This window comes from Colobus angolensis, unplaced genomic scaffold (assembly GCF_000951035.1).
Source record: "Colobus angolensis palliatus isolate OR3802 unplaced genomic scaffold, Cang.pa_1.0 Scaffold27, whole genome shotgun sequence".
Classification (NCBI taxonomy): Eukaryota; Metazoa; Chordata; class Mammalia; order Primates; family Cercopithecidae; genus Colobus; species Colobus angolensis.
The window spans coordinates 1,040,338-1,062,056 of NW_012115932.1; the positions used below are offsets into that span (position 1 = coordinate 1,040,338).

Sequence of the window (21,719 nt, forward strand, 5' to 3'; positions counted from 1 at the left end):
AGTGGGGCTCTGGCATCACCACCTGAACCCAAACCTTCAGTGATTTATAAACCATGTGGCCTTCAGCAAGACACTTGTCTGAGCCTCAGTTTATCTGTCAAGGGGATGTAATAATAGCACTTCCCTGCAGTGTTCTTAGGGGAATCAATGAGATAACATATAAAAGTGTCAGGCACATAGACCGTGAGTATGACACTTCATGCTCCCCAGGTGGTGACGGGCTCAGGGCTGGACAGCCAGAAGTCAGACGAGGAGTATCGCGAGCTCTTCGACTTAGCCCTGCGGGGTCTGCAGCTTCTATCCAAGTGGAGCGCCCATGTCATGGAGGTGGTAGGTGTCTCTGGGTAGAGGGCCTCACACTGACCTCTCTTTCTTTGGAATCTGCCTCCATCTCCCCCTAGCGCTCTCTTTTTAACAGATTTATGGAGTTACAATTCACATGCCATATCATTTACCCATTTAAAGTGTAAGTTCATCGGTTTTTAGTATATCCACAGAGTTGTATAGCCACAGTCAAATTTAGAACATTTTCATCACTTCAGAAAGTGTTGTCTCCCCTCCCATCTCCCTAGCCCTGAGCAATCTGCTTTCTACCTCTATAGGTTTCCCTATTCTGGTTGTTTCACATAAATAAAATCATATGATACATGGCCTTTTGTGTCAGCCTTCTTTTATTTTGCATACTTTCAAGGTTTTTCATGTTGCAGCATGAATTAGTACTTTATTCCTTTTTTTCAGCTGAGTAATATTCCATTGCATGGATCCTCCACATTCTGTTTGTCTGTTCATCAGTTGATGGACATTTGGTTTGTTCCCACTCTCCCCAGTACTCTTGGAAGCTGGTTCATCCCACAGACAAGTTCTGCAACAAGGACTGTCCTGGCACCGCAGAAGAATATGAGAGAGCCACGCGCTACAATTACACCAGTGAGGAAAAATTTGCCTTCGTTGAGGTAGGTACAGACTCCTTGCATATCCCTCTGTCCCCGAGGCTGTAGCTCATGGTGGTTCCTGAGTAGTTCTGAGCAAGAAAACAACATCGGTTGCCCCAATTTGCATGCTCTTCCCTGTCCTCCCATCTAAATTAATTTGTCAGAAGTTATTCTGTTACTCAGAATTGATTAGAAACTCATTCTGTTCTTAAAAATCCAAAGAAAAACATCCATTCCACGGGAAAAATGGGCACAAAGAACCAACAGAAGAAACAAACGCAAATGGCTAAAAAAGGTATGAAAAATGCCCAAAGTGATCAGTGGTCCAAGAGCTACAGATTGGAATAAGATGGGATACAGTGTTTACCATCAGGATAGCAGAGATTTGACAGCTGGGTGATGCCTGTTGTAGGTGAAAGTGCAGGAAATAGACATTCTCATGTCTTTAGTGGTCAGTCTACATTTTATAGGCTTTCTATGAAAGCAATCTAATTATATGTACTCTCGTTTTTAATGTGCATACCCTTTGGCCAAGTTCTTCTTCTGGGAATATATCCCAAGGAAATAAGCCAACTGTGCAGAGATCTATGTACATGGATATTTATCACAATGTTGTTTATAATACCAAAATATATGAAACAACTTAAATGTTCTTCAATATGGAACCAGGTAAATAAGTTAAGACTCAGGTATATCATTGCATACTGTGCAGTCTCTAAAAAAGATATACCATGGCTCACGCCTGTAATCCCAGCACTTTGGGAGACTGAGATGGATCGATCAATTGAGGTCAGGAGTTCAAGACCAGCATGACCAACATGGTAAAACCCCATCTCTACTAAAAATACAAAAACAATTTAGCCGGGCATAGTGCTACACACCTGTAATCCCAGCTACTCGGGAGGCTGAGGCAGGAGAATCGCTTGAACCCAGGAGGTGGAAGCTGTAGTGAGCCAAGATTGTGCCACTGCACTCCAGCCTTGGCGACAGAGTGAGACTCTGTCTCAAAAAAAATAAGTAAATAAAAAGTAAAAAAGATATACCTACGTGGAAGGCTATGCTCAGCATATTGTTAAGTTAAAAAAGAAACAGTTAAAGAACAGCATATCTGTAGTTTTCATGCATACAGGGAAGAAGCAAAAATATATCTAGAAATAAATATGCATATACACATAAATGTGGATATTTTTAAATATGTAAAGAAATATGTAATATATCTAAGTACATATTGTCAACATATAAAAAATGAAACTCCAAATATAGACATTTAGACCAAAAACAGAACAGCATATAAAATGATTCCACTTATACCAAAATATAATATACTTTTATATATTTGTGGAAAACTGAAGGACATAAATATTTATGATGTATACCAAACCATGAACAGTAGTAATTTCTGGAAACAGGACTGTCTGATTTATACCTTTTTGTATTGTGTTTTGTTTGATTACAAAATGATGTTTCTATTTGGGAGGAAAACTCCTTTATACTAGGTTGTGAGTGACAGCTATTTCTTTGAGGACCATTTGAAACCTACAGGAGATGAATCTAGAAATCAGAGACCTGGATCCCAGCCCTGGGCCCTCCGGTCACTTCAGCTCTCAGAGCCTCAGATTCCTTATCTGTAAAATGGAGCTAATCATTTCTCCCCTGCTGCATCCCAGGGTTATTATGGAGAATCAAACAATAATTGTCAAGTACGATAATGAATGTAGATGAGCTCTGAAAACTTACAGGGTCATACAAATGTAACGGCTTAGAGTCGTCGTCTCTCCAAGTTCACTTTAAAGGACTGAGGCTCGGTGGCATAATTTCAGAAAGGAGAAAAATCATAATCACACTTGACATTGTCCTGAGTGGCCCCAGACCCCTTGGCACTTCCATTACTAACGGGCAACCTGGAAGAAAGTTTTGCAGTCATCTCTAGAGGACAAAGTCATCCTGAAGCCTATTTAAAGTGAGACAGTCAGAGGGTAAATGCAACTTTATAAAACTATTTTTGCACTTATTTCCTTAATAAAAGGGATGCATATGCACTGTAAGTGATTTAGAAGATGCTACCCCAACCCCACTTCTACCTTCACCTTCCCTCAACCTCATATCGTCATCCAAGCACAACCACCAAGAACATGTCACTCGATTTCCTTCTAGTCATTACTTTGCTATACATTGAGAGATTTTATCATTTTTATCTCATTAATAAAACATGTTTAAAAAAATTAAAAAGAAAAGTAGTTCAGTGTGGCCTTTAAAAATAAAACAAAGTGAGAGTAGTAACCTGCCTGCACCATGCCTTTCCAATCTGAGTCCCCAAATAGGAAACACCATTCAACTTGTTAAGTGATTCCTTGTAGTATTTGTCTCCCTAGTTCTAACGAGACTATTTCTTGGTTTTTCAATTTATGACATTTTGTATTGATTCTATACTTTGGGAAATGAGGATATAGCTCTCTCCTTCCTACCTCCCATCCCTGCAACACACCTGGTTTCCTTCCCCCATCTTCCCATCTTGGTAATTTTACAGTTTTTGGTAAAAAATCAATAGTTACCTTTTTATTATTATTATAACCAAGTAACTGTTGTCCATCACTGAGCCACATGATCTAATGTGAATACCTTTATTTTCTTGCACAACTTTTTGTTCTTCATAGAATTAGTAATACTTCATTTTTTGTTTTGTCTTCTATGAGTCTATCAAAGAGGCAACCCCAGACATACCAACAAAATGTAGAACTCCTTATAAAATAGTCCATCACTGTCATCATTTGATGAGTTTTGGTATTATTCTTTTCTTCTTGGAGCCATTCTTCCACAAGCCCTCTTCTTTCCAATCTGCATGGGTTTGTCTCTAGACCAGCCCAGCCACTGATCGAAGAGTCTCCTCATTATGTATTATCTTGAGAATTCCCTTTACCTCTGTCCTGTCTTGGATCCCATTCATATGTCTTCCTCTGTGAAGTATTGAGATCTTTTGTCCATTTTTTAAAAATCGGGTTTCTGTCTTCCTATTACTGAATTGTGAGAATTTGTTCCATATTTTAGATTACAAGTCTTTAGTCAAATATATGTTGCAAATAGTTTTTCTCATCGGTGACTTTGCCTTTTCATTTTTGTAAGGGTGCCTTTTGAAGAGCAGCTGTTTTACATTTTGATGAAGTCCAATTTATCAGTTATTTGGTGGTTTGTGATTTGGGGGTTTCAGCTAAGAAATCTTTGCCTTGTCTAGAGTTGCAAAGATTTTTCCCTTAGATCCAACAGGCCTGCCCACTCCTCTGTGTTTGGGGTTAGTCTGAGACATCTTCATTATCTACTCCTTCCTTTGTCCTGATGTCTCCTAGTTACATCTGTAGCCAGGAGCCCAGATTCTGTTATGATCCAACAGTCCTCTAATGCTTCTCTCCCATTATTTCTCTACACCAAAAGTTATCACCAACAAAATTGTTGTACTGTTGGTGCCACTGAAAACCATCGCCTCCTGAGTTGTTTTCATACCAGTTCTATCTAAAAATGTTCTTTTTCTTCCTTTAAGTTTTAGAGAGAAAAAAAAAAAAAACAAGCTTAGGATCTAAGCTCATTCATTCATTTATTTGTTCCTTTTCAGCAAAAAATGTGTCTGCCCACCATGAGCCCAGATGCTGGCAGTTGGGCGTGCACAGCATAGCTGGGCCCTGTCCTGTGTGTTTCCAGTCTGGTGTAGAAGGTGGAACATGCCATTATGGGTGTGATCTGTGTGGCAGTTGTGAGGTGGACGATCTGCCACATGTCTTTGCCTCTGAATTCTGAATCAATTGAGAAATTAATGTTAGAGGCCAGTGGAGTCAAAGGCTCAGACTTACTGCTGGTAAAGCTGAGCTAGATAATGTGGTTTTCACCCAACGCCACACCAGTCTTCCTGTGCCTCCTACATCTCATTAAACTTGCCACTGGGTAATAGGTAAAGCAGCTGCATAGATACACGCTTCCCTTCCTCGGGGCGGGCAGGGGATGGTCACTGCAAGAAGTGGCCAGAAACCTAGAAGGGAGGCCACGTACTTGCAGGCAGGCAGGTCCCAAAAGAGCAAGCCAAGGTCCAAGCCAGGCTCCTCTCATCACACACGCCTGAATCCCAATCTCTCCAAACAGATAAATGAGTTAGGGTAAGGAGAAGGGAAATAGAGGAGTAGAGGCAGTCTCCCCCATGACTTCTGCAGGAGAAATTTTGGTCTTATAAACTCAAGCAGTAACTGGCCAAATGGTTTTAAAAACAAAGGTTGTAAAAATTCTTTAGAAAATTTTATGTTAAAAAAGTTCTATTTGATGTTGTCTGTGGGTGCTTGGTCTATGGAGGGGCCTTCAAAAGCCAGGGCACTTCTCAAACTGCTCAAATGGTGGCCCACGGGCCAGCTGCCATTTGTCAGCAGCGAGCAACAAAATCAGGAGCTCATGCCAGGATGAAAATCAGTTGCATTGCGAAGAATGCTGTTAGTTGACCTGACATTTGTGTTTTGTAGCAAGACTTTCTCAATGAATGAAGCTAAGTGCTGATGTATGTACATTCTGGCACACGTCCTCCTACCTAGCCACGCACTGGCACTTTGAGTAGCACTGGCCTTATGCCTCTGGATATCATTCCCCGCCTCCCCTGGCGAGGTGATGATGGGTAGTAGAGAGCTGGTGTGCTGGACATGGTGAACCTGACCCTTGGCCTGTTCCTGCCCAGGTGATCGCCATGATCAAAGGCCTGCAGGTGCTCATGGGCAGGATGGAGAGTGTCTTCAACCAGGCCATCAGGAACACCATCTACGCAGCATTGCAGGACTTCGCCCAGGTGACGCTGCGTGAGCCCCTGCGGCAGGCGGTACGGAAGAAGAAGAACGTCCTCATCAGGTGGGTTTTCAGATACCTTCAGGAGCGTATCAGACATAAGTATGCCAGATGCCCTTCAGAGAGGACGTCCTGGCTCAGCCACTGAACACACACGGGTTCTTCCAGCAAGCTCTAGAGGGTTCTTTAGGAGATTGGGCATTTGGGATGAATTAAGCCTTCATCTCTGGAAGTCCATATCCACTGCTATCTAGCTGTGTGAACTTGGTAAAGTTACTGACCTTCTCCAAACCTCAGTTTTCCTCATTTGTAAAATGGGGATTAGAATGCCACCTGCTGCCTGTTGGGATGATGAAATGAGATGGTCCACAGATAGACCTAAGCACATGTAGCATGGAGTAGGTATGCAGTACATCTAAGCTATTATGAAAACTAAGCACACACAGATTTCATAAGACCAATGAGACTCCCCGATAACCAGAAAGGAAAAATAGACATCTTGCCTCACACAAGTTCTGTCTCACTTGATGGGCTCAGAGCTGAGTTCTCAGACATCCCTTGGACATCAGAACCATGTAGGACACTTGTTTAAGCACAGATTCCTGGACCGTACCTTAAATCTGTTAAACCAGAGTTTTGGAATGGGGGCAGAAATGAGCATGCTTTACAAACACCCCAAGAATTCAAATGTGGGTGGTCCTGGGACACCATGGGCCCTAGACACACAAGCTTGTAGTGTCTTTTTCCCATGGTGAAACCTGGTCTGAGTCTTAGTTCTTCCTTCCCCAGTGTCCTACAGGCAATTCGAAAGACCATCTGTGACTGGGAGGGAGGGCGAGAGCCCCCTAATGACCCATGCTTGAGAGGGGAGAAGGACCCCAAAGGTGGATTTGACATCAAGGTGCCCCGGCGTGCCGTGGGGCCGTCCAGCACACAGGTAAGCGGCTCCAGGCACAGGCCAGTTGCATTGACTCAGAGGCCAGCCGGGCTATGGTAGATCATCATGGCTGGCCATGGGCAGTGGGACTGGGAGCCATTGGTCAGGAGGGGCAGGGTTGAACGGCTGCTCTGGTCTTATTCTGCCATCTTGTTTTGATATAGGAAGGAGGACCACTGGCTTAAGATTCAGGAGACCTGGATTCTAGTCCTAGATACCTGTGTGACCTCGGGCGCGTTACACATCTCTCTGTGCCTCAGTTGTTTAAACTGGCTAATGGGGATAATACCACATCCACCTTGCCTGGCTGTCTTCTAGTCCTATGAAGTATAGATTCCAAAGTGCAGGAGGAGGTTAAAGTGGAATCTATACACATCTATCCTGTCCTTCTTTAATAAGCCCTGGCCCTTTCCCCTAAAAGTTCTGCCTCTGACTTGCTGTGTGATCTTGGGCAAGCACCTTGAGCTCTCTGAGCTCTGATTATCTTCTCTGCAAAATGAAAACTTTGGATGAGATTGTGTTACTAACAAAATATCCCTTAGTTCCACATCCTTCCAAAAGTGCAAGTGTTGAAAGCCCTTGTCCCCTTAGAGGAAGTCTAGTATTTGGAAACACTCAAGAGTTGCCAGCCAGAGCTTCTGCGCAAGAGGTCGCCTGTGGCTTATCCAGAGCAGTCATAACATTACAGAAAAAAAGTCAATAATCTGAGCATCTCCGTTAAGTCCCTGCTACCTACTTAAGGCTAGGTAGTTCCTGGTAGTATTTTTGATGTACTGGAAAAAGCAGATGGTTCTCATTGCAGGTTTAAGGGTCTCAGAGGCCTGACTTCCCATGACCTTTAAGCCTCTCTCTGCTCTCAGTCACCCGAGATGGACCGTCCGAGGCCCACCCCCTGACCCTTCTCCCTGTGTGTGTGTCTGTGTCTGTGCTGGGGCCTGGGGCAGGGGAGAGGTGGGTTCTCGGCAGGGTCGTCTTAATTCCCCTCGGCTTGACAACCCTCTGCCAGTTTGCATCAGTCTCACTGGCTGGTTGTAGAATGCCCGAAGGAAGCGTCTGCAAACAGTTCTGTGTAGTATCAAGGATTGAGGTCCGGGGGACACTGAGCAGGGCTTTCAGGTGTTTCTGTAAGTTTTAAGACATGAGTGAGCAGGAGACAGACAAGGCACAAAAGACACTGGAAAGGAGGAGGAGGGGGCTTAACAGGCAGAGAGAAAAGGAGAGGTGAGGAAGGGAGGATTTGTGTAGATAAGTGAGAGGGGTGGGTCACCAGCAGTAAATCCCCCCTCACCCCCAGCCTCCACCAGGTCATGCTAGGGTGGCACAGACATGTTGAATAGACTCCTAGACCACCAGAGCTGGGAGAGCTCTTAGAGAAACCTAGGCCCTCCCCCTATCTTGCAGATGGGGAAACTGAGGTCTAGAGAGGGGAAGTGACTTGTCCAAGTCACAAGGTGAGTCCCAGGTGGAGGTGGGACAAGAACCCAGGTCTCCTGACACCCACCCAGGGCTCTGGTACGGTCTACAGGACACAGTAGACGTGGGCATCTTGCATAGTTGGGATAGAGACTGGTTTGGTGAATTAAATGCTCTGTTAAGTAAAAGTACATGGGAAAAGAGTTCACCCTCTTATAGGTGAAACCAGTTTTCAGATAGTTAGAGTTGGCTGTCAATCAGACAGCATCCACAACAGATTAGACTTGGATTCTTCCTTTGAGGACTTGAGAGGCCGTCATGAGAAGAGTGCTTCTCGGCTCTTAGGGATGATGAGACGGGCCCCCCCAAACAGGCCTGCAGATAGGGGACTGTCTGAGGCACTGACGGCCACCATGGCTGCTTTCCCACAAAGGAAGCCCTGTGGCAGAGATGGTGGGTCACGTTTCTGTGGCTGCCCTGCCCGCATCAGTGCGAGGTGTGTGGTGGGGAAGATCCCAGGGAAGCTCCAGAGGCAGCGAAGACGAACGCGGTTGCTGGGAGGTTGGAGTGTCTCAGAGGCAGCCCCCGGCAGTCGCGGCGGCTTTCCCACCGTATACAATACCTCTTGCTTTTCTCTCTCTCTCTCTCTCTCTTTCTCTCTCTCCCTCTTCCCTGTCTCTCCTGCCCTCCCTTTCCCTCTTCCTTCTCTCCTATCTGTGTCTTAGGCCTGCCAGTGGTCCCCGAGGGCTTTGTTTCACCCCACTGGTGGCACACAGGGCCGAAGAGGCTGCCGATCCCTGGTATCACACCGCCTGGCTGGGTGGTTTGGGTACCCTTCTCGAGGAGGCAGCAGGAATGGACTAGCCTGGCTCCTCAAGGCCCCTTCCAGCCCTAAGATTCACAGACAAATGATGTGGAGAGATCTAGATTAGCAAAGAGAACCACCCCACCGCACTTGCATCCTTTGCACTTAAGGCACCCTGTAAGCGGGAGTTAATTGTCTAGTAGCCTCCTGTGTAAGTACCAATGTTAACCCGCCTTCCACCCCGGACTTCAGCAGGCTGTGCAGTGCAGCTGATGCCACCAAGGGGGCGCCATTGCTCAGCCTCGGGGTCAAAACGCTGAGGGTCAGAAACAGGTGTGGGAGGGGGTTCGTTCTGATCTTATCCCATTTCTCAGTTCCTCAGAATGTTAGTTCTGAAAGAGACTGGTGTGAGAAGGCATCTGGTCCAATCCCCTCATGTTACATGAGACAACTGAGGCCCAGAGTGGGGGCTTTGTTGCCTAAGGTCACACAGCAAATCAGCAGCAGTGCCTGGCCTTGAACCCCGGTCTTTTGACTCCCAGTCCAGTGCTCCGCCCATGGCATCTGTGGCCCTCTGGGAGTGACTCCAAGGTGACATGTAATGAGGTTCTCCTCTGATGTACACACCCTTGGCCAAGCAGAGCAGGGAGCCACCTGCTGTGGCCAGGTCCACCGGCCCAGGGATGCCACGGGGCCCGGGTTGGCCATGAAGGTTTTCACAGTTCCACATTTACTTCTCAAACCCTAAACTGGTGCTTCCTTAGGACAATGCTTTTTAAGAGCAGACATCTGCAGAAAAGAATAAATACATAAATACAACACGAAGCAACCTTTTCCCCTGGGGTAGAGGGCCAGCTTCTGACCTTCTCATCTTGCCTTCTTTTTCAAGCTGTACATGGTGCGGACCATGCTTGAATCGCTCATTGCAGACAAAAGCGGCTCCAAGAAGACCCTGAGGAGCAGCCTCGACGGACCCATTGTCCTCGCCATAGAGGACTTTCACAAACAGTCCTTCTTCTTCACACATCTGCTGAACATCAGTGGTGAGCTGCATCCCATCCCTGCTAAGGCATGGAGGGAGGGGATGAAGGTCTCAGAGCCACTAAGACCACCAAGCCAGGCATGGCAAAGGGACGTGATCGTTGACCCTAAGGGGCACATATCACTGGCAAGGAAAAAACACACACACTTTCCAGTGGGCTTTTGGAGCTAGGAAAGGCCAGGTTCAACTCAGCTATTCTGACCTAGCTAAATTTGTCCGGGAGATACTTGTGGCTAATTTGTCATAAAGTCCTTAGTAGAGAGGGATCAAAAACAAGAATATGCACATACAGACACATGGATGCTGGACTTGCTACTCAGCCGCAGCCGAGTGCTAAGTAGTACTTGTTGCTGCCAGCAGGGGAGGCTCTCGAGCTGCATCCCAGTCCTATGTTCTTCACACTTCCTCTCCTTTTAGTAAGATGTATGTCTAGGGCAGAGGAAGAGTAGTATCTCAGGGACGCGAGTCTTCGTATGTCTGCTGGGATTGAAGAGAGTGATGACTGTAACAAGCAGTATATTCTTCTCCATTAGAGAGTAGCCCGAGAAGGGCCTTCAAGGCCTCTAAACTGTATGGGATCTAAGAATGTAACACACACAAGAAGTCAAGGAGTCACAATCCAATTGAAAGTGGGCACGTGGGGGTCTGTCTTGACACTGACACTGTATTTGTGTAATGAACACACTTTCATTTCGTTTTGTTTTGTTTTTTGAGACGGAGTCTTGCTCTGTTGCTCAGGTTGGAGTGCAGTGGCACTATCTCAGCTCACCGCAACCTCTGCTTCCCAGGTTCAGGCTGGAGTGCAGTGGTGTGATCTCAGCTCACTGCAACCTCTGCCACCCAGGTTCAGACAATTCTGCTTCAGCCTCCTGAGTAGCTGGGATTACAGGCGTGCACCACTATGCCAGGCTAATTTTTTTTTTTTTTTTTTTTTTTGTATTTTCAGTAGAGACGGGATTTCGCCATGTTGGCCAGGCTGGGCTCAAACTCCTGACCTCAAGTGATCTGCCTGCCTCAGCCTCCCAAAGTGCTGGTATTATAGGCATGAGCCGCTGCGCCCAGCCATGAGCGTACTTTTCAAGGTTAGGTTGCAGGTTTTCAGGATGACTTTGTAGAAGGGTGATGGGAACTATAGGGGCATCTAAAGCTCTAAAACATCACTGCCTCCTCTTCTCCCCCGCCAGCCCACAACCACTGCCGCTCAAGCTTAACAAATGCTATTTTCCAAGTAGATATTAGGCTTGTCTTTAAGTAAAAGACAGCAGGATCTACTAATCAATATTAGTACCTGCTACATACCTAACACAGTGACAATAACAATGAAAATTAATAAAAACAATGAGAACTAAGGTCTTTTAGTGCTAAGAGTAACCCAAGACTCATTCTCTTATGCTTTCAGAAGCTCTGCAGCAGTGTTGCGACCTCTCCCAGCTCTGGTTCCGAGAATTCTTCCTGGAGTTAACCATGGGCCGACGAATCCAGTTCCCCATTGAGATGTCCATGCCCTGGATTCTAACAGACCATATCCTGGAAACCAAAGAACCTTCCATGATGGAGTAAGAGGCAGGATCGGGCCAGCAGGTGGCTCCTGGGGTGCAAGTGGAGGGCAGTTTACCAGGGAGCTCCGTTCTTTCCAGAAGAAAGCACTGAGTTGACAAGAAATGAGGCCATGTGCCCCACCACGGGGAAAGCTCAGCCAGACAGAATCATTTAATTCAGCCTTGCAGATAAATTCTGAAGTTTCCCAGGCCAGCTGCCTTTCCTATGCTTTGTCAGCCTCATAACAGCTATGCTCAGAAAAGAGTAATCTCAGGAGCAGGAAGCTCATATTCTTAACTGCCACCTGATGTCTTTTAGTCCCAGATACATGTTTACAAGTCCTGGTTTTATTTGCATCTTGGACTACTTACTTCTTTGGGCTGACTGTAAAATAAGTTGCTCCTAAGCGATGGAGGCTCTGGGAACATCAGAGAGGGCTGAAAGATGGTCTTTTCCTAACTCTGAACTTGTTTCTATTTCCCAAGCAAGTATAAAACTGTCTTCCTTAAGGGAAGTCATTAGTAAGCGGCTGGCTGTGTTTTTCCCTCTTCAGGTATGTCCTCTACCCTTTGGATCTGTACAACGACAGCGCCTACTATGCTCTGACCAAGTTTAAAAAGCAGTTTCTGTACGATGAGATCGAAGCTGAGGCAAGTGACGTGCTTCTCTTTTTGCTCCTTTAATCTTGTTCCAAATTCCAGACTTTTCAAGTCTTTTGCTATTAGCATGAAGTAGGAGTATCAGTGACTTGTTCTAGGAGAGGAATCTCTGTAATCATGGCCATCAGAAGGCCTGTGTAACGTTTGAGGGCAGAAGTACAAACTGAGACACTCAGCTCAGGACCTGCTGCCTTTCTCTTCCCACCCACAAACTCTGTGCTGCACCATGAAGGGCTTCGTGTGCGTGTGTGTAAATACCCAAGCTCTGCCTGTCAACTCTGCTCAAAAACAGTGACCCTCAGCCAGACCTAAAACCTATGGTCACACACACCCGTAGTGCAGTCCATCCTCAGAGGGGAGGCCAGAGAAGAGAGCACGTGGCCCTAGAAGAGCCTTGAGCGGCCTGTAGAAGGCTTCTCAGAGCTGGTTCTAGAAGGGGAGAATGGGGCCTGAGTGCACACGCCCACCTTGACCCTATGGATTCTTTGCCTGGAGGGAGGTCTGCTGATGACCCTTGAAGCTCAAAGTGCAGGGCAGCGGCCTCAGTGACCTAGGTCTGAGGAAAGCGCTAAACACAGCGCTGGGGTTTTGTGTTCTGCATACCACATAGGGTATGAGATGAAAGATCTGAAAGCTTTTTGAATCATTAACCTTATGGAGCCAAGGGTCTGGTGAGAAAGGATCAAAGGTTAATCACGTAAATATTAAACATGAAGGACTTAAAATATTAAATCTGACAGTAAATAGGATCTGTTTCCTTTGACTTACCTAGCTACTGCCTTTGCCCCATCTCATGGTCATGTCCTGCTCTTGCCATTTTTGGAATATTTGGTTTGATTCTCTGTGTATGGTGGGAATTATCTTCCCACCTGAGCATCACGGTCTGTCACTGATGGTGAGACCCTGAAATGTCAATGCTTTCTTCATTGAAAACCAAAGCTACGTAAGCAAAGTTGGAAGGAAGGCGCTTTGAAATGTGACTATCAACTTCATAAACAAATTTGTGGCCAGGTGTGGTGGCTCGAAATCCCAGCACTTTGGGAGGCCAAGGTGGGTGGATCACCTGAGGTCAGAAGTTTGAGACCAGCCTGGCCAATATGATGAAACTCCATCTCTACTAAAAATACAAAAATTAGCTGGGCATAGTGGCGGGCGCCTGTAATCCCAGCTACTTGGGAGGCTGAAGCAGGAGAATCGCTTGAACCCAGGAAGCAGAGGTTGCAGTGAGCCGAGATCACACCACTGCACTCCAGCCTAGGCGACTTGTCGAGCGAGTCTCTGTCAAAAAAAATAATAATAATAACAAAAACTTAGCTGGGCATGGTGGTGGGCGCCTGTAGTCCCAGCTACTCGGGAGGCTGAGGCAGGAGAATGGTGTGAACCCGGGAGGCGGGGCTTGCAGTGAGCCGAGATTGTGCCACTGCACTCCAGCCTGGGTGACAGAGCAAGACTCTGTCTCAAAAGAAAAAAAAAATTGCAAAGCAAAGTAAAATACAATGAAAAATAACGTCTATCAGAAGAGATAGATGGGGAGGCCGCCGAGTTAGCAGACAAATTTGAGCACTGATGGGTTCTGACGGTCTGTGCGTTGCATCCCTCCAGGCAGGCAGCCTCAAAACAGCTGAGGAGGGCGGCCGTGGGGAGGTTGGTTCCTTTTTGAACTTTGCCTTGTCTGTTGACTGACTGAGGACCCTGAGAGCAAGGGACCAAACCTCCCAAACTTAGCCACAGAATCTTCTTTTTCCCCTTCAAAGCGTCTTTCCCCAGAATGCACTTTGGGCAGTCCTGCCCGACTGCCCTCTTTCAGTTTCTGTGATTAAGCTGAACGGGCGCCAGTGATGTTTCCTGCTTCCTCTCCACCAGGTGAACCTGTGTTTTGATCAGTTTGTCTACAAGCTGGCAGACCAGATCTTTGCTTACTACAAAGCCATGGCCGGCAGGTAGGAAAGCCCCAGAGCTGTGAGTAGCAATCTCTTAAGACTGCCACCTGGAAGATGTGATTTTCTGTTGTGAAACCTCCTGTCTTCTTTAGCCCCTGAGGAAAACAGAGCCATTCCACAGGCCCAGACTGGGTGCTGAAATAGAGTGGAAAGGAAACTGAGCAGATAGAGGGCTCACCTCACACCGACTGCAGTCTAGCAGGAAAGACGGACGTTGACTAAAAGCCAATGAGTGCACAGTGACAAGGAGGTTACATGCTGTCTGTGAGGGAAAAGCTCATGGGAACGTACAACGGTTAAACCTTTGGGGGTGGGGAACTAGAAAGGCCATCTTGCGGAAGTGGCATCTGAGTTCTTATCTGAAGTTGGTAGGAGTGAAGAAAGTAAAAGGAGGTGAAGGATGTGGCAGGAAGTTGCAGGCAAAAGGAACTGCTTGTGCAAGGTCCCTGTGGCGGGAGTATAATAACAGCCTGCGAACCTCACAGGGCTGTGGGAGGATTCCTGTGGATTAATGCATGTCAGTGTCTCTTCACCACCACTAGAGGGGGCAGGCTGCCTGCTAAGGCTCGGGAGGTGGGCAGGGCCAGAGCACGCCGGCTTTGTAGCTGTTTCTCCCAGGAGTGGAATGTCTCCGAATGGTTTCAAAAGTACAACAGTGACCCGATTCGATTTTTATTTACTTGTGAAAGTTTGCTCTCTTAAAAATATAAATGTACGGAGAATGAATTGGAGAAGAATGGGTGTGTGCAAACCAGACAGGAGGCCAGTGAAGAAGTCTGGATCAGAGATGTATCAGGCTTAGAGGCTCCTTGATATTGCCACTATATGTTGGTTCAAACCCTCGTGAGTTCCTGGGTTTCAAGAACCTGTAACAGCACTGATCAAGGAAAACCTCAAATTTATATATAGGTATTTCCATTCTTATTGGAAATCCAAACATACCAACCAGTAATTTCAAGGATAGTGCCTTACTTTAATAATTTCTCTATGAAAAGGATTTGCTTCGTTTTGCTTTTAACAGCCAAAGTAGCCCTGATATATTTCAAATAGGAGTTGATGTGCAGTACACACAAGTTTGTGTTAACATAGGATGTGCATTAAGTAACGCAACTCTTATAGGCTGGAAAGCATAGAAAGCATGCATGTAAGATTTCAAGGAAAGCAGAGAACACAGCCTTTCACAAAGTAGTCAATAGGCGTCTGTGGATTGAATGGGGTGTGGTTCTAACAGTGAGTTGGGTTTCTGGCTTCTGTAAGACAATTCTGATTCCAAATACACTGTTCCATCATCTATAGAAACAGACTCAGGCATGTCAAACCCTGGGTCTTCCTTTGTCTACCTTATGGGCTTTTATCTACACCCTTCCCTGTAAGATCAGTGATTTTTTAAAGTATGGGAAGTTGAGGAGGTTGAGAGATTCGGAGAAAGCCCAGGAGGAAAACCATGAGCTAGGTCAGTCCTGTTCATTCGAAATGCCACGCGGCCACAAACGTGAGCCAGAGATGTTATTTTAAATTTTTTAGTAGAGGTATTTTAAAAAGGAAAAAGAAGCAGGTGAAATTAATTTTAATTTAGTTAACCCCACATATCCAAAACATTATAATTTTGACATATACTCAATATAGGAATTAGTAGAGATTTTTCATTCTTTTCTTCTAAGTCCTCAAAATCCTGTGTTTTACAGCCCATCTCAATTTGGACCAGCTATATCTCAAGTGTTCAGTAGGCACATGTGGCTGGTGGCTACTACTTTGGACAGTGTAGATTTAGATGATGTCTCTTTCTTGCATAAAACCTTTAGGTGGCTTTTAGTTATGTCTAGAATACACCTAGCCTCTTTACTAAGATCTGTGTGGCCCTACCTGGTTTGGCCCTGGTCTAATGTTGTAAATTCATTTTGCACCATACTGTGCAACCTGCACTATACTTTATCCACACTGGCCATCTTTCCTCTTCTCAAACGTAACCAAGCTTATGGTATCAATGACAGTGCTCCCCTAGATCTTTCCGATTTTATCATTCAGGTCTCCATTTAGCAAAACTTCTTTAGAGAGACTTTGCCTGACTTCCTAACTCCAAATGATCCCATTTTCTTATTTTTAAAGCACTTGCTCCTCTGCAATCCATGCCTCAGCGTGAAAGATGGTAACACTCCCAGCTCATAAGGTTGTGGAGAGATTTAAAATGACGTGTGTTTGTATGTGTGTGTTTAAAGTGTCTGGGAAATAATAAACACTATGCAACTATTACCTATTATCTGAAATTATTTCATTCCTCTGTTTGTGTTTATCAGTCTTTCCTCATTGGAGTATGAGCTCCGTGAGGACAGGCACTTTGTATGCCCAGTACCCAGAATGTTTCCTGGGATACACCAAGCAAGCACTCAATTGCTTTTGTGGTAAATGAATAAAAGAGGAAAGTGGCTCAAGTTCAGTGTTGCCCATCTTTAACTTAGAAACTCTGTTTCACATATTGAGCTTCTGTGACTGAAAAGAAATTTGAAGTAACTTATCTAGAGCAGAAAACAATTTTGCTTAAGATATGTAAGATAGTGCTCTGTGGGTAGATTCTATGATTTGAAATAGAAGTATCTGGGCAGTTGAGAGTCATTCACTGTCTGTTTACTGGCCTTGTTTCACTTTTATTCCTTCCAGTGTCCTGTTGGATAAACGTTTTCGAGCTGAGTGTAAGAATTACGGTGTCATCATTCCTTATCCACCGTCCAATCGCTATGAAACACTGCTGAAACAGAGACACGTCCAGGTATGGGGAGCGGAAGCCACTGTGGAGATGGAAGGGGCAGGAGAGAGCAGCTGTGAAGTCAGCCTAGAGATCGGGAATCAGGCGTGGGTACTGTCTTCCCAGCATGTTGCCACTGTGGATTTCTGAGCCTGGGCGTAGCACAGCCTCAGGATCTCATAAACAATAAAGAGGCATTGGGCTTCCTTTGGCTCAGGTTCTGGGCTTCTCCACCCGTCGATAGCTGACCTCTGACAAGTTATGGCAACCAAAGCCTTCGTCTTCTCATCATAAGCTGCAGCCCACTTTTTCCGGTTGGGATGCCACTCAGAGATGGGTAAATCTGTCCCTGAACAGGGCCCAAGTGCCGGTCTAAGTGAGGAAGACCGTGGCGCCTTTGAAACGAAAGCATGTCAGGGCAAATCCACGGTAGAAATTGGTTTTTTGTGTGTGCAGAGTTGGTTTCTATTAACATTTGACCCTAGATATAGAGGAAATGTTGCTGGGAACTGAGAAACATCCCCACTTAACAATGTTAATGTGAGGCAGACAGACAGCATAAGAGATGCCCCAGCAGATGGCGAGCCCTCCTCCTAGAGCCCTGCTGTTGGCCAAGTGGGTGACAAAATGGCCTTTATGCTGTGATGTCTATGTGCTTATTATGTGGTCCTGATCTTTGTGATACCATAAGCTTAGGCTCTGGCTGAACCTAAGCCCATGCCAGAGGTGAAAAGGAAAGAATTCATCTCAGAAACCCTGGACATTCCCATTGCGATGAGAAATCCAAGGAAATGGAGACTCCTTAAACGGGGCGGGGGAGGGGGCAGGGAATAGAATTTGTACTTCTGTCAACAGCAGGGGCTCAATGAGAGCTTTTCTTTCAACCTCTCAGAAGATTACTGCTATCAGTTACAATGCAGCCAGAATTAGCCACAGGATATTAAATAGTGAGGGCTTTATGTGTGCATAAGATGGCTATAAGGGGCCCTAGTCAGTTGGTAGAAAATTTATGCTAAAAGAGAAGTTGAAAAATAAAATAGTTAAGAATAATCATTTGACACCTAGCAAAGTGCTGTGGACACAGCAGGTACTCGACAAATGTTCATTGCTATCTACATAGCAGCTGCAGTAATGTCCTCATGTAACCCAGTGGAAAGTACCTTAAGCTATATTTTCCATCCTGTAATCAGACCTTCATCCTCTTGCTTTTAAATTTTCCCTCATGAAGGCACGAAGTGGGCCCTTGCTGAGTCGGCTGCTGTGCCCTGGTGACTGAATTGAGCACAGGAAAGATGCAGGAAGCACCTCAGGGCTAAATTTAGGATGTCAGCAGAAACATTTATGGGAAGCCAGAGCCTATCCTGAACCTCTTCCCACAGCCTGAGTGAATCGTATTTTTCCTAAACTTCCTGTGTTTCAAGCCTACAGGGAAGTTGAAAGAATAATACGATGAACACTTATTATCCTGTAGCCAGGTTTGCAATTATTTATGTTTTACCATATTTAGTTCACATTCTCTCTGTCATGTATGTATGCTCTCTCTAGCACTTATACAGTGTGTATGTTTGTGTGTGTGTGATGAATATACATACTTTTGTTCTTAACCATTTGAGAGATTAAGTTGCCAAGTCATGACATTTCACCCCTGAATGCTTCAGCCTGTATCTCCTAAGAACAAGGACATTCTCTTATAAAAACAGAATAGAATGATGATACTCAGGAAATTTAACAATACTGCTTTCTAAATACAGTTCCCATTTGTCCCAGTTATGTCCTTTGTAATTTTAATCCAATTTCCTATCAGTGCATGCACATACTTGTCAGGTGTCAGTGAGAACCTTTATTTATTTGTTTTTGAGACACAGGGTCTCTCTGTCGCTCAGGCTGTAGTGCAGTGGTGCAATCATGGCTCACTGCAGCTGCAAACTCTTGGGCTCAAGCTGTCTTCCCACCTCCGGCCTCCCAGTTAGCTAGGACTACAGATGTACACCACCACACCTGGCTAATATTTTTTATTTTTTGTAGAGATAGAGTCTCACTATGTTGCCCATGCTGGTGTCAAACTCCTGGGCTCAAGCTATCCTCCTGTTGTAGGACTTTTTCTCATTTCAGCTAAAGATGGGGTTCTTGTCTGTCCCATGACCATGAAAACTTAGGCTTGCAGACTGTTTAAAGGGTGGGTAAAGCAGGGTTTTATTGGGTGAAAAGGGAAAAAAAAAGGGGGGGTGGGGAAACAGGGACTCTCACAAGGCTAGAGTCCCTTAGCTAGAGAGCTTCCTGACAGGCCGTTGGAATCCCCGGTTCCACACAGGAAGAGGAGGGGCCGGACTCCTCCCTGCTGGAAACATCATAAACTTCCTGAGCCTCCACCTCAATGGACAGGCTGGTTGGAGTTTCTCCAGGAAACCCCTCCCACCTGGCAGTCTCACTCCCACCTTAGTCCCCCAGAGTGCTGGGATTACAGGCATGAGCCACTGCACCTGGCCAGTGTGAATTTTAAGTAACTTTTCTCTCTCTCTCTTCATCCAGCTGTTGGGTAGATCAATTGACCTGAACAGACTCATTACCCAGCGCATCTCTGCCGCCATGTATAAATCCTTGGACCAGGCTATCAGCCGCTTTGAGAGTGAGGATCTGACCTCCATTGTGGTAAGAGTCTGGGAGCGTGTGGGATTTCTGCTCTGGGATTTCTCAGACTAGACGCCTAGATGGGGACTGTAGTTAGTCTAGTGATGGGCCAGTTAAAGAGGGGCACTGAGTCTCTTTCCCATCTGAATGGAGCTGGGAAATAAAAACTTACACAAAATAAGAATAATCTTAGGTTCCTGATTGCCTTGGGAATGACAGAGTGGAGGGGGTCTCCTTGAGATTTCTAGAGATGGCCAACCCTCAGACACAGCTGCATGTCCTTAGGATCCTGCAGGCTGAGCAAGTAGGTGAATGGTCCTAAGAAGCTAGGGAAATTGCACAAGAGGGTTGGCTTCACGGGTGTACAGTAGTATAAGGCCCAGAAGGGCTTTGCAGCTGGTTTACTGCTCTACTGTCACCATCTTGAAATTCTTAAACGAGGGGGCCCCACATTTTCATTAAACATCGTACCCTGTACGTTATGTAACTGGTTCTGATGCGCAAGCCTGGAATAGGCCTACTCCTTTCTCCCAGAAAACAGCAGTTTAAACGACTCTCTACTAATTCTCTTCAAGAGTTAGAGTAAACTTGACTGGTTGTCCTTTCAGTGAATCAAAGGAAGATTTCACTGCTTTCAAAAGCAGATGAACAGAAGGAATTGGAAATGGAAAATCACCATTAGAACATAATAAAAATTGTAGGCAAGAGCTGTCAACGGTTGCTAAAATAAGTGGGCAGAACTTTGAGAAAAATACTGCATGATTTCTCTTATATGAGGTTCCTACAGTAGGCAAATTCATGGAGACGTAAGGTAGGATGGTGGTTGCCAGGGAAGAGGAAGATGGTGTTTGATAGATCCTGAGTTTCAGTTGGAGAAGGTAAGTTTCACTTCTAGAAAAGGATGGTGCTGATAGTTGCACAACAATGTGAATGTACTTAATGCCACAGTACACCTAAAAATCATTAAAATGTTCAATTTTAAGTGCATCTTACCACAATAAAAAAATTTTTTAAACCAAAAAATCTTTGAGAAGAAATAGGGTACTCGCATAGTCTCAAAGTACCTCCCCTAAGATACTTATTAATTACAAAGGGAAGAATGACTCTACAATGGAGAAAAGATAGCAGACACCATCTTAACCAAAAGTTAATATCACCAGTAAAACATATTATTGTTGTCATCATATATTCTTGCCAAAATGCACAATCTCAATCTAATTATGAGAAAATATCAGATGAACCCAAATCGAGTGCCATTCTAAAAAAATAAGTGAACAATATTTTTCAAAAGTGTGCAGGTCTTAAGACAGGAAAGAGTGAAAACTGTTACAAATTACGAAGGAATAAGGGAACATGACAACTAAATGCAACATGGAATCCTAGATTGAATCTTAGAACAGAAAAAGGACTTTAGTGGGAAAACTGGTGAAACCTGAATAAAGTCTGTCATTCAGCTAATAGTGTTGTACCAACATTAATTTCCTTCATTTGATAATTGTACTGTGGTTCTGCCAGAGGTTAACAGTGGGGAAGCTGGATAAAGGATATGCAGGGTATGCTGTTTTTACAACTTTTCTATGAGTCTAAAATTATTTTTAAATAAAATTGGGTTTTATTTTAAGTGGACAAAGTGGTAAAAAATAAAGTGGCAATAAACTAGGACTCTAGCATCATACCTGCAGTCCCAGTCCTCACCGTGCTACTTACTAGCTGCGTGATCTTGTGCAAGTTACTCAGCTTCTCCAAGTCTGTTTCCTTATCTGTAGAAATGGAGGGAATATCAGAATCCACCTCTTAGGGTTACTGTAGGGATAAAATGAGATCACTACCTGGAAAGAGCTTTGCAGAGTTTGTTTGTTTGTTTTTGTTTTGTTTTCTTTTGAGACAGGAAGTCTTGCTCTGTTGCCTGGGCTGGAGTGCGGTGGCATGATCTCAGCTCACTGCAACCTCTGCCTCCCAAATTCAAGCAATTCTCTTGCCTCAGCCTACTGAGTAGCTGGGACTATAGGCATGTGCCACCAGGCCCGCCTAATTTTTGTATTTTTAGTAGAGATGGGGTTTCACCATGTTGGCCAGGCTGGTCTCGAACTCCTGACCTTGTGATCTACCTGCCTCAGCCTCCCAAGAGTCCTTTGTATACATAGTTAGCACTTAATAAATAATAGCTTATGGAAAAAAGATGAGAGAAAAATAAATTTGGGGCTGCAATGCAATAATTTTGGGTGAATTTTCAACAGCATTTCTTAGGGGCTGCCCTAACCACCCTCCTTAGTCCTGG

The 21,719-nt window shown here is 45.1% G+C and overlaps 1 protein-coding gene across 3 annotated transcripts in view; it reads left to right on the forward strand.

Annotated features, from left to right (window-relative positions):
• Positions 1-21,719, forward strand: part of CYFIP2 (cytoplasmic FMR1 interacting protein 2) — a 131,938-nt gene that overhangs the window by 46,100 nt on the left and 64,119 nt on the right. For 2 of the 3 annotated variants that reach the window (XM_011947678.1, XM_011947679.1), the window contains 10 exons: positions 211-330; positions 828-953; positions 5,635-5,801; positions 6,528-6,675; positions 9,783-9,936; positions 11,335-11,491; positions 12,028-12,124; positions 13,997-14,073; positions 16,729-16,837; positions 19,343-19,462. In XM_011947678.1, coding sequence (XP_011803068.1) covers positions 211-330; positions 828-953; positions 5,635-5,801; positions 6,528-6,675; positions 9,783-9,936; positions 11,335-11,491; positions 12,028-12,124; positions 13,997-14,073; positions 16,729-16,837; positions 19,343-19,462 — 1,275 coding nt within the window. Of the gene's footprint in view, positions 1-210; positions 331-827; positions 954-5,634; positions 5,802-6,527; positions 6,676-8,813; positions 8,889-9,782; positions 9,937-11,334; positions 11,492-12,027; positions 12,125-13,996; positions 14,074-16,728; positions 16,838-19,342; positions 19,463-21,719 lie in introns of all 3 variants that reach the window. The other variant, XM_011947677.1, reaches the window with a different exon arrangement.